Source organism: Oryctolagus cuniculus, chromosome 3 (genome assembly GCF_964237555.1).
Source record: "Oryctolagus cuniculus chromosome 3, mOryCun1.1, whole genome shotgun sequence".
In the NCBI taxonomy this organism is placed as follows: Eukaryota; Metazoa; Chordata; class Mammalia; order Lagomorpha; family Leporidae; genus Oryctolagus; species Oryctolagus cuniculus.
In genome coordinates, this window is record NC_091434.1 from 101,717,968 (window position 1) to 101,731,379 (window position 13,412).

The 13,412-nt window shown below is 35.1% G+C and overlaps 1 protein-coding gene across 9 annotated transcripts in view; it reads left to right on the top strand.

Annotated features, from left to right (window-relative positions):
- The window catches only part of LRP1B (LDL receptor related protein 1B), a 2,140,503-nt gene that overhangs the window by 1,214,001 nt on the left and 913,090 nt on the right, over positions 1 to 13,412 (top strand). For all 9 annotated transcript variants that reach the window (XR_007920674.2, XM_051849575.2, XM_051849574.2 and 6 more), the window contains 2 exons: positions 6,783 to 6,923; positions 11,127 to 11,252. Coding sequence is in view for 8 of the 9 variants with exons in the window: in XM_051849575.2 (XP_051705535.2) it covers positions 6,783 to 6,923; positions 11,127 to 11,252 (267 nt within the window). In the remaining variant the exon portion in view is untranslated. The remainder of the gene's footprint in view (positions 1 to 6,782; positions 6,924 to 11,126; positions 11,253 to 13,412) is intronic.

Below are 13,412 nucleotides of genomic sequence, written 5' to 3' on the forward strand. Positions count from 1 at the left end.
GTTGGTTTCTTATGGGTGAGATCATGTAATATTTTTACTAAAAATGATCCTGGCAGCAGAATTACAGGTTTTGCATCAGTCTTCAAATTTATACTTCAATTCACAACTCTGAAGCAAAACTTGCAATTGGAGCACTTGTTAATACACCAAAGAAAATTTACAGCTGTGTTCAAATACCACAGTGGTATATGAGTACAATCACATTAAGTATTTGAACAAAGTTATATACATGGAACTTTAACTACATGCTAATTTTTTTCAGAGTATATGTTGATGGAGGGGGGGAGTATCTCTCTCTGTATGTATATAGCTGTCTTAATCTCCTTAAACTGACTTCATCCAGGCTGTTGGGTAATGAGAGAAGAAGGTGAACTGCTGATCCTGTTAGTCTGATATTGCTTTCCTGAAGGATTTATACAGTTCAAGAGATAGAAGTTTCTCATTATAATAATGATAATCTGTTAATTTCATTGCAAGACACCAAAGAATTTGGAAAATAAATTATATGTCCAGTTCTATTCTAGACATTTCTGTTATGTATGTGACGCTATCCTTCCTACATTCTAGAATACGTTCCAATGCATACATTTGTCGCTCCCCGTCTTCGTGGAGGAGCAACACAGGACCCTGCGCTGTTCTTTTGTCTGCTCAGCCCTCCCCGGGTTTGCTGCTGGTTCTTCCCGGGTTGGCTACCGTCACTTCCACCTCCGTGGAAGGGCAGTTCCCCCTGGCCACATTCCCCACTTCCGCAGGGGAGCGGCACACCGCCGGCCGGCTCTCTTGGGGGCTGCACAGGTGTTCCCCTTAGATGTTCCTGGTGCATGTTGTCTCTCTCCTCCTTTATAGTCCTCTTCTGCCAATCCCAACTCGGCTGCCCACACGCCGAGTACGCTGCTCTCCTCCAATCAGTAGCAAGTCCTACAGTTTATTGGTTGAACTGGAGGCAGCTGTGCGGAAGCTGTTTTCTCCTCTCCCAGCGCCATATTGTGGGAGAGCAGATGCATAGAATAAGTCTTAATTCCAGTAACTCAGTCCAGTCCGGATTGCTCCCCACAACATTAAGTTTATAAAAGTATTTATCTGCAATGGATATTTGTTGCAGCAAATAATATACCTCTTGTGGGTGCTGGCATCTCGTGTCAGAGTGCTCTGGGCTTCAGTCTTAGCTCCACTCCTGATTCTAGCTTCTCACTAATAGGTAGCCTGGGAGATGATAATTCAAGTGGTTAGGTCGCTGTCACCCACAGGGGAAAAGTGGGTTGATTTTCTGGCTTCCAAACATTTGGGGACTTCCTTCCTTCCTTCCTTTTTTCCTTCCTTCCTTCCTTCCTCCCTCCCTCTCTCCCTCTCTCCCTCCCTCCCTCCCTTCCTCTTTCTTTCTTCCTTTCTGCTTTTGAAATAAAAGTTTAAAAGTTAATTATAAAATAAATCATTTATAGAAATTTTTGGAAATTATACAAGTATCCAATCAAAGTATCCAGTCAAAGTATCCAATCAAAGTATCCAATCAAAAATTAGACAAATTATTTAGAGAAACTATTTGGTTGTGTATTATGCCATATACTGCTTCATCACCTTTTTTTTCTTGTGAAAATCGATAGGTTACCTGACCATAGCTTGATGTCCACAGTAGGTAATGTTGACATCCATTTCTACATCATTAGGTCAGTACTGGGAAAAGCTGTGTGTTTGGACTTCTGAGTTGCCAGCTTATCCAGATTGTCACATGTCACATTAAATGTTTCCTTGGTAATGGATGCTCTTAGCTCAGAAGTAACTTGTCTTCTATCAGTGTGAATCCATTGGAAATGTGGTTTCTTTATGACATAATTCCTGATAACATCTGAAAAAGATTTGGTTAAAGCTGGAATCAGCTGATGACATCTGCTCTTGGAGACTTTGGAAATCAAAACTTGGTATCTATAAAACAAAATAATAATTTGACCATGTATCAAAAATAGTAAAGGAAAACATAACTCTCCTGGTCACATGATTTCTGCTTGATCTTCCACTCCACCAAGTCACATGGAGTCTTTGCACAAGTTAGCCCAGGCGGATGCTTTTCCCACGGTTAATTTGTTTCACCTCTGAAGAATCCTGAGCTTTTGAAACCCCCAGTTTTATGAGTATGCTAAAAAAATCTCAGTATTTTCCCAACAAGGAGACATCATCTTTATAATCCTGGTCCAATTATAGTTTGCTGTGCCTCATAAGGAGCTCCATCTTTATCTCCTAAGACTTTAACTATACAAACATGCTTGAAACAAAATGGTCCTAAACCAAATTTCAGATGTGTAGAAAAACCACTGAGAAACGCTCCCACCAAATATTACAGGGCTTTGATGAACTATAGACAACAGTAATAGTCAAAATGAAAATTTAGGTACTATTTTTTTTGAAAATTGCCATCTTTATTAATACAAACATCATTTGTAATTAACTAAACATACGTGTGTATATGTATATAAATAAATATATATGAAACCATGTATGAAATTATTTTGGAGGGTCTCCCCATTTACATTCTAAAATGACATAATTATCATTTGAAAAATATACATGTGAATTCTAAGTAGATTTAAATTATTTATTTTAACAATATCAGTTTTCTTAGATAGTTTGCCTTTATCTGGAAATCCTGGTATTCTTTAATGCAGATGTTATAATTCACAAGCAACTAAAATTTCAGTTTTGTCTATGGATATCTTTGATCATTCTTTGAAAACAGTTGTGATATTTGAAAAATGATTGTGAAAAGACCAATCTTTCCAAATTGGTAGAATGGTTATCAGATGAGAACAAGAGATTTCCTGGATTTTTACAATTCTCAAAATATGAAAAACAAAATTACGATTTCTTTGGAATCGAGTAAAGAGATACTACAGAGATTCTTAGAACACGAGTGAATGAGAAAGCTGATTACCTCTCAGATCAGGTCCCTGTAAGACTGAAATATTTCTTTTCCTTAGGTCTGAGTGATTCTTGACTATTTGGCTTAATAATTACAAAGTAGAAATTAATCAAGTATGCATTCATTAGGTTCCCAATTGTAAAATGGACATACATGATTTTTTTTGAAGATTTTATTTAATGAATACATTTTTCATAGGTACAACTTTCGGAAAACAGTGGTTCTTTCCCCCATATCTGCCCTCCCACCCCAACTCCCATCCCTCCTACTCCCTCTCCTGTCCCCTTCTTCATTATGGTTCATTTTAGTTTGATTTTATATACAGAGGACCAACTCTATGCTAAGTACAGATTTCAACAGTTTGCACCCTCACATACACACAACATATAAAGTACAGTTTGAGAACAAGTTTTTCAGTTATTTCTCATACTACAACTTATTAACAACAGAGAACCTACATGGGGAGTAAGTGCACAGTGACTTCTGCTGTTCCTTTAAAAGTTAACACTCTTATTTATGACGTCAGTGATCACCTGAGGCACTTGCCATGAGCTGTGGGAAGCCTTTTGTACTTGCCAATGAGCTGTGGAAGCCAGTGTACTTGCCAATGCTGTGGAAGCCTTTTGTGACCACAGACTCCATCAGTATTTGGACACGGCCATAAGCAAAGTGAAAGTTCTCTCCTCCCTTCAGAGAAAAGTACATCCTTCTTTAACGGCCCATTGAGGTCTCACAGAGATCCTTCGTGTAGGATATTTTTTGCCACATGGTCTTAGGCTTCCATGCCTGAAATGCTCTCACAGGCCTTTCAGCCAGACCAGGAAGCCTTAAGGGTTGATTCTGAGGTCAGAGTGTTGTTTACAGTGAATGTCATTCTAGGAGTCTGCTGTGTGGACTGCTTCCCATGTTGGACTTTCCCTTCTTTTTAACATATATGGTTTTAAAAAAAAGAAAGCCAGTACCATCCTCTAAGATTTTACTCTAATTCAGTAGACTTGAAACTCAAAATAAGAAACATCTCCATGTTATCAGGGATTAATTCCAGAGATTTTGAGAGAAAAGTTTGTTCTGAGAGATTGCCAGACATACCTGGGTGTGAATTTCTGTTTTGTTTTAATTACAATCTTATTTCCAAGTGCTGCTATAAAAAAGGCATTTCAGACTCAAACAGTAGATTAAGTAACCTCCCCTTTTAGTTTTTATATTTTCTCTTTTCCTTTTTGGGATTATTATTATTTTTATTGTATTTAAGATGTACAGCATGATTTGATAAACATAGTAGATGATTACTGTAATCGAGAGCTCTTACAGATACGGCAGCATAGAGAAATCACCACTTCAGTATTTGTTACTGAGAAACATTAGCATGAACCACAGAGAAAATATTACTGTCTATTCATGCATCCAGGTTCAGCTTAATTGTTTCCTTCACTGTAGTGATTCTTTTTGGCTATAAATAATAGTCTGAGTTTTTTTGTAGTAGCTTTTCATTCCCAGATGCACAAGCTCCTGTCTGTGTGACTTCCTGAAGACGTGTCTCCAGAGGCACATTCCTTTTTCCATTCTTTGCTTCAAGGGAGTAACAAAGATTTAGGGAGCCATGCAGGGAGCTCAGGAGGTACCACATGTGTTTCCTTGAGATCAGTTACTATTGGAGTGGATGAATATGTAATCACAGTTCATCAACCCAAACCAGTTATGCAAAATAAAACTTAAAAACATCGGAACATGGAAGCCTTTAAGGGATTTCTTTCTACTTTAATAAGCCAGACTGAGATAATGTAAGGCCTTTTACTATTCATGAAACACGAATCATTTATGTTTTAAGACTTGCCACATATTCTCTTTCTATAGCTATCTAACATACTCCAAGAGAACAGAATAAGAATACTTTAAATTTGTAAAAAAAAAAAAAAAATCACAATTAGGCCGGTGCCGCGGCTCACTAGGCTAATCCTCTGCCTGCGGCATTGGCACCCTGGGTTCTAGTCCCGGTTGGGGCACCAGTTTTGTCCCGGTTGCTTTTCCTGTCCAGCTTTCTGCTATGGCCCGGGAAGGCAGTGGAGGATGGCCCAAGTGGTTGGGCCCTGCACCCTCATGGCAGACCAGGAGGAAGCACCTGGCTCCTGGCTTTTGATCGGCGCAGTGCACTGGCAGTAGCGGCCATTTGGGGGCTGAACAAACAGAAGGAAGAACTTTCTCTCTGTCTCTCTCTCTCTCTCTCTCTCTCACTGTCTAACTCTGCCTGTCAAAATAAATAAATAAAAAAAAAAAATCACAATTAGATTCCTTATATTTGATTAGATAAGGTGGTATGCATGGGGGAAAGAAACACTGCGAAGAGTCCAGATATAAGGAGTTAGTTTTGATTAATGTGGTACTGCCTTGAATCTTTAACTGGGCCTTAGTTTTTCTCCCACAAGCAGAAATTAAAGTAAATATAGCCTCAAAAACAGTGTGATATTGTGTTGGTTTCATTTTGGCTAAATCTCAATGTACTTATACGACAGAGGTAGTAAAATACTATGTCATACCTACCTCATAGGTTGTCATAATGGTCAAGTGAAATTATGAATAAAAGCCTTTGAAAAAGCAAACTACAAACCCACATTAATGTAATGTGGCATTGACTTATTGTTATTGTTATTTTGGTGCTATTTTACTAAAATAAGTCTGAAATTCTTAGCAGAATAATTATTATCAGAAAAACTTAAACCTTTCTGATTTCTAAAGATGATTGTTAACTATAACTTTTTATATTCAGTATAAAATGACATGAGAAAATATTTTTAATGTAACCATGAAATTTATTTATGAATTAGCTTTATTTTATATTATGAAAACTATTTTATGTTTCATATAAATATCATGTATTTTGGGTGATAAAGTAAGTTTAATCTTAGAATAGTGTTTTATTTAAGGTATACAACAGGATTCTTTAATATACATAGTAAAATAGTTACTATATTCAAGCAAATTAAATTATCCATAATCCCTCATAGGTGCCTTTTTTGTTGCAAGAGCATGTAAAATTTACTCTTTGCAAACTCTAGTATATAATATGGTATTATAGCCATAATTCTTATGTTGTACCTTCCACTTTTTGCATATTCATCCTATATAGCTCCACTCTATCTGCAACTCTGTGCCCTTTGACTAACAACTCCTGAATTCTTTCATCCCTGACCTCTGGTAACTGCTGATAAATTCTCTATTCTCTATGCATTCAAATCGGAAAATTTGAGATTGTATATCCATATATATGATTTCAAAGACACAGAAAGACAAACACTGTATGTTCTACCTTATATATGAGAGCTAAGTTTTAAAGAAAGTCAAAAAGTAGAAAGAAGAAATGCCTGTATATATCCATTTTGCTGCAAATACAGTATTTTTGACAAACTTCGTTTTAAATCTGTTAAATTGATAGGAATTATATACAACTATTGTTTCAATGATTTTTAACTTTATAAATTTACATGAATGAAGTTGAATAACTTTCCATTTGATTATTGTTTATAGCTCTTGCATAGATTCCTGCTGAACTGTGATCTTTCATGTGTGTTTGTTGAGCTCTGTTTACTGGAGTATTAAACATTTGATTATAATGTAAATATAAAATCTGTTATCTTGAAGGTAATAAATAATATATTAAGTTAAAACAAAAAAGAAAACCCCAATCATTTGTGACAGCTTGGATAGAGCTGGAAGAGGACAGTAGGCTACGAGAAGAAAAGACAAAGATAACTTCTGCATGATTTCAAGTGGATGTGAAATATAAAACACACAAATAAAACACCCACCGTTAATCGTATCAATGGACAGAATATAGCTAGCATTGCTCATATAGTCTTTTTTTTTTTAACTCTAGTTAACCCGGGAGAACTATTACCTCACGTATGTAAAGCTGGAGAATTCCGCTGTAAAAACAGACACTGCATCCAAGCCCGATGGAAATGTGATGGAGACGATGACTGCCTGGATGGGAGTGACGAGGATGCAGTAAATTGCTGTACGTGTCTCCTTCAAGTACCCCTAGGTTCTCTTTTCCTGAGTGTGTGAATTATCAAAGCAGTTTTTGAAAATCAGAATGTATCTTTGATGTAAACTGAACTCAGTTTTCTGTTGTAGTTTTGTTTCTCAGTCATCCTATGGCAAGAAGTTTAGACTATAGCTGTCTCCTATTTCTAGCATCAAAGCACTATTTTTTTCATCCTTCCTTGTATTTCAAATTGTCGTTTTAATCGCTCTACAAATCTTCTCCTTTCTTATTCTATGGCGTGGAACCCACCAAACCAGTGTCAGAGGTTGCCGCAAGGGACCTTTGGATTCTGGAATGTAAAGATAAGGAAAATCAATTTAAACTCTTCTTAAGACAGAGGGGTTTAGTTCAGTTTAGTTTAGTTTTGTTTTTGCACAGAGTACCACTACTTCTTACTCCACTACTCTTTGAACAAAGAGCCTTGAAGAAGATCCAAGGAAACAGACATTGTTTTAGAACACGTGTTATTAACCAGTTGCATGGGATCAGGGAATCATGGGAACCACCTATACGGCACTCAGATAGAAGTAAAAAGTTAGATTTGTTTTTTTTTCCCTTTGAATGGGACTTTTACTTCTAATTGAAAGACAGACATACAAATCTCCCATCAACTGGTTCACTCCCCAAATGCCTGTGACAGCTAGTGCTGAACTGGAGTCAAAGGCAGGAGCCAGGGACTCAATCCATGTCTCTCATGCGGATGATAGACATTCAAGTGCTTGAGCCATCACTGCTGCCTCCTAGGGTCTTTGTTATCAGGAATTGGAGCCAGGAATTGATCCCAGGCACTCTGTGTGCACCTCAGGTATCCTTAACCAGTGGCTTAACCACAAGGTCTAAGGCATACTCCCTCTATCCCCACCTTCCACTTAGATTTAGCTATTTATCATTGGCTGAGATAGGAATAGATCTATCTTTCCTACAGGAGTAAAGAAATGTCTCACACATATAGGGAAAAAATAGAAAGCACATTAAGTAATATTTTGAGAATATGTTTGACTAGAGTCACTAGTGAATGAAAGATATAAAATTTTTTTATGAGGGGAGAGGCATGTGTTGCACAAATGTATCTTTGATCTTTTGATTTGACCTAGGTAAATTGTTTTAAAAATGCTTTATTTTCTTTCAATGAAAGACTGTTATCAAGAAAATGTAACAGAAATATTTAATTGACAGTCTTCAGTTTATTTTTAGAGTCAAGAATATAAAATAAATATATAATAAAATTTTAAAGATATTTTAAAGAATAGACAAATTTGTTCTGGGCATCAATATCATTTAGTCATTTGTGCTATTGGATAAAGAATATGAATATTAAAATTATTTTTGAATCCTACATTAATATATAATTCAAAGTATATTATCAGCTAAATAAACCAATATATTTTTCTTAATTTTTTAGTGTGAACCTTAACTTCAACATTACATATTTTCTATTTTTAGCTTCATTAATATCAATCTATCAAATGGGAACCCACAAATAACACTTAAATCCTAACTGGACAAAATCAGTCAGATATTTTGGAGTAAGATAGACATTTCATCTAAGGGTTAAGGGTACTTCTCTTTTTTACACAAATGATATATGATGGTATTCCACAAAGCCATGAAAATACATGCTATGAAAAAGCTACATTTTAATTTAAAAAAAATTTGTCTGAAAATATATTTATCTTTTAGTTCTATTTTATCCATGAATCTTGAAGTACTCTTGTGTTACTTAGTGAGTTGTTTAATTGCCTCAGTGCTTCTGATCCATGATGTTTATTCATGGTTTTAATGAATGTTCCCTACATATCAGCATTCTCTACAGTCACAGGAATTCAAGCCTCAGCAGAGCACAAATATTTCATTGCAATATCAGCTATTTAAGTCCCTGCTTCCATATGTGTGACCGTTCTTTTCTATCAATTTAATTAGCAAATGCATCTCCTTTATGCTCATAGGGGACCTTGCATTTGTATTATTAGTGGTAGTGTTAGTATTTCTAGTCAGTATTTTTGTCTTGCTTATTGTCATTACTTTCCATCACATAATCCAAGTCCTGGACTTTACCGAGAGTCCAATCTTTCACTTATACTTCAGACTTGATTCTATCAATAAATGCTCTCTTGTATTTCCTAAATAATTCATTTTTCATCTTTACCTCTTTTCAATTTCCAATGGCTAGATTAAGCTCTCATATTAATTTTTTACATTTCTTCCCGAATTGTACTGATTTAAATAACTGAGTAACCAAGAATATTAATTGTAAAATCTATTGGCTAACATAATTTATTTTGTGTTTTCTGATATTTACATTTTTAACTGTGAGTGTGTCAGGCATGTCCACTTACCCTTTTTATTCTTACTAAGTTGAACTGCATGCTGATCTCCAAAAGTATCTTTCCTGATGTCTATTCTGGCACTACACTCACTGTTCCCACTCTATAAAATTCTATATAATTTTCCAAAATCTTCTTAGGGAGACTTTTTTAATGAGCAAAGTATCTGCTCAATATGTCACATTTGAAGTACAGCATCATCTTCTCTACATTCATTTCTCCAGTTGTTGCTGAGCCATATTACAATTATATTCTTATTGTAGGGTACACCTAATATATTAATATCTTTATTAAGGAGACATATTTTGTTACCCTATCCGTGTAGTCTAACACTACACCTGGCAGATAGATAAGTGAATGCTTAAATAAGCAAAGCAGTGAATAGCTATCTTAGACAACGTCCAGCAGTCTGGTGTCTTCTCTAAGCATTACAGTGATTCTAGACAGATTATCTATTTGGAGTCTCATGATGTAGATTCCAAAATTATGTAAGTAATTTCATGGAATCATTTTAGATTTTGAATTCTCATAATATGTAACCTTGAGTTTTATCATTCTGCTTTCTATCCTTTAACATCTCATCTCCAAAACACAAGACTATTTTTGATTTCTCATTTTCTTCATTGATAAGAATTTCAAAGTTCCTCACTAAGCTTTAGTGAAGTGAATATGCATAATCTTAGTACCTGGAAATTTGACCTTCTAACATACAGGGTGACTTTTATTCCTCATGAGTAGCTATTTTTGCTCAAGCCCCTGAAATGAGTGGAAAATGTTAAGCATGTTCAAATGCCGGGAACTCTAAGTCTTTTCCCCCTATATTTTAATGTTTGTGAATGAAAACTTCCCAAAATATGATAAAACTATTTCATTATCAGAACTACTTTAAGGCAAAAGGATTTTGTAGCAACTGACTGAATATGCACATATTTGCCAAGCAACAACATGATCTAATAATAATTTTTGCAAATTCTGAGTAAAACTAACAAAAAATTTATTTTTATCATATAGAAGTTTAACTATTGGGCATAAAAAATTACTTTTAAAAGAATGTAGAAGTTGTGAAACAAATATGAAGAACATGCCAGTTCAGTCTGGAATGTAACCACTAGAAGACAGAAAAAATAATTATAGGAAGTTGACATCAAGGTAGCCTGCTGTAGTTCTACCTGCATGAAGATTGGTCTCATTCTCAATAATTTTTGTGCTTGCATGTTTATTTGTTTGTAATGGGGAGAAACCTCATTTAAAATTATATAGGTTTATATATTATATACAATTATATAGGTTTGCATATTATATAAAATTATATAGGTTTGTATATTTAGTATCAACTTGCAGTCCTCAGGATTTATGTTTCTTTCTAGTCCTAAGGAACACTGAGGAAAGCAAAATAAAATTAGACTTATTTAATATTTCTTAAAATCTTTCAGAGAATATGTAGTTTAAACAAACAAGTCATTTAATATATATGGAAAATATTTCTGAGATATGCTTAGTATATTTGACACGGAAATTTGAGTTTAATGTTAAATATATTTGTTAAAAATTTTTAAAATCAAGTTACCAGTTAAGATTTGGGTTGGGAAAATATCCCAACTGTTACCTGGCTTGACAAAGACATGAAAAAATGAATATATTTCCTTTACTTGGTATTTATTTACTTGGTTTCATTTACAAAACTGCTATAATTTAACAGCTGAGAATATTACTGTTTGGTATAAAATCTGAGACAATGATGGAAGCCATGATATTTACTCTACTGATTTCTATATTTTAAACTATAATTCAAAATACTCACACTTTATACAATTTTAGGTAATTAAATTCGTTTCCTCACACTTCCCAGTCAATCATAGCTGTCCTGATGACCAGTTTCAATGCCAAAATAATCGCTGCATCCCCAAGAGATGGCTTTGTGATGGAGCTAATGATTGCGGGAGCAATGAAGATGAATCCAACCAAACTTGTGCAGGTAAAGATTCCTTTGACTGTATACATAAGTCTCCTCCAAAGTTATTCTCCATAAAAATGTGGGCCAACAGTTTGATCTAAGCTGGACTTTTCCTGTTCTGATAATCAGATTAGTACAGTAATAAATGAATCCAGAGTTGATGCCACTGGAGCTGCAATACAAATTATCTTTTACTTAATTCTTGGGCATGATTCTGCTTTCCAGTGTAATTTGGCACTTCATCTATCCATATGGGCTGACTGTCAATACACTACTTGTATAAGACTTGTTCTTGCTAAATGTTACTTGGCAGTAGAGGTGATGAGGTGTGTTAGTGTGCTGTGTTATAGGCCAAGTCACAAGGAAAATTCTTTATTTTTTATCTACAAAAATTTACAGTTGATGTAGTCTACTGTGGGATAACTCTGTGATCATTTTTTTTGTTCATGGCACATTAGTTATGTGAGGCAGAGTTTCTTTCCTCTATGAAGTACCAAGACCACTAAACCTATTAATATCTCCATATAATCTATTCCGTTTCAATAAATCTTTGTATCCCTAGTCAAATTCCCTTCAAATGGAAACATATAGCTTATGGTGCAGGTTATGATATAGAAGCAGAAAGGTCATTGTTAGTCAGATAAATTGAAAAATGATACTAGCAGCAGCTAGTGAAGAAAGAGGCACTATATTTGATGACTCATATTGATATGATTAATAAAAACTGATTCTTTAAAAACCATTTTACACATGCAACCACATCAAAACATATCAACCACCTCCTTTGGTGCTTTCTCTCTTTACCAAAATAAGTCTTAAAAGATAAAAGTTATTTCAATATACATGAGAAAAAAACAGCAGCAAATAGGAAAAACCTAATCAATCAGTCAATCAAACAAACAAACCCTAGAGATCAAGATTGGTGCCCTACTCTTGGTTTTGTGTCTGGCTTTCTTTTAGAAAGACTTCTACTTCTTCACCCCCCAATTTAGTCATGCATTTCTTTCAACTCTGTAAGAATATGCATCAACTGGAAGTTTTTTTCCACAGAGCTTTTCACTATGTATAAAGCAGCAATGATGAGAATAAAACAATCGCAATTCCATATCCTACCTGATATCTTATCAGCTTTTTCCACAGTGACATATTTACTGAGGAGACACGGATCCTTTGCTCTCTTGGACCTTGACTTAAAAACTCTTCTGACATTTTAGAGTAACTGATTTTTTAAAAGATTATTATGGCTCACAAGGTTGTTATACAAAAAACAAAAACACTTTCTAAAATAAAGGGACCTCTAGATAATTGTTTTGGTTTCTATCTTCAAGACCATCCATTTTATAGATGAAGCATAGGAGATTTCCTCAATTTGGTATGATTTTATGGGAAATCCAATCCACAAGTACTGTCTCCAAAGACATTGCTCTTTATAACAAACTGTATCATCCTGCAGATTAACTACAATTTTAGGTATGGCCAATTTTACTTTGCTCAGATTGCTCTTATAATATGGCTATAATTTCTAAGCTATTGCTATTATTATTCTTTTCAGGTTAAAGTTCAATACAGAGATTATGTTTCATTATATCCTAAACAGATTAATCTGCTTTCACCTTAAAGTAGAAGGTGCTGCAGATTCAATTTAGAATGCAATGTCTTGTAGATTTCTACTCGATTTTTAAATCTATTGTTTTTACGAGATTTTTAAAAAGCATTTGTGATTGGCTATGTATTTACAGTAGCAAAATGGAAAATGTTTATTATACAAGCAAATGAACTATCAATCCTAATTAATAAAATTTATAAGACACCCAAATTATGTAGTCCACCAGAACATAGAACATGGCTTGCTTGTCATTTCCAGTGGCGTCAGATGAAATCTGCTACTAGATCTTCTAATGTTTATTTAAGACACCTGAAGAACTTGAACGAGGGCCAGCACTGCGGTGCAGGGAGTAAAGCCACCACTTGTGGTGCTGCATGAGACATCAGAGCAGGGGTCTGAGTGCTGGCTGCCTCACTTCTGATCCAGCTTGCTGCTAATGTACCTAGGAAAGCAGCACGTAATGGCACAAGTACTTGGGACGCTGTCACCCTTGTGAGAGACCTGGATGGAGTTTGGCTCCTGGCTTTGGCCTGTCCAAATCCTGGCTATTGAGGCTGTTTGGGGATTGAAACAAT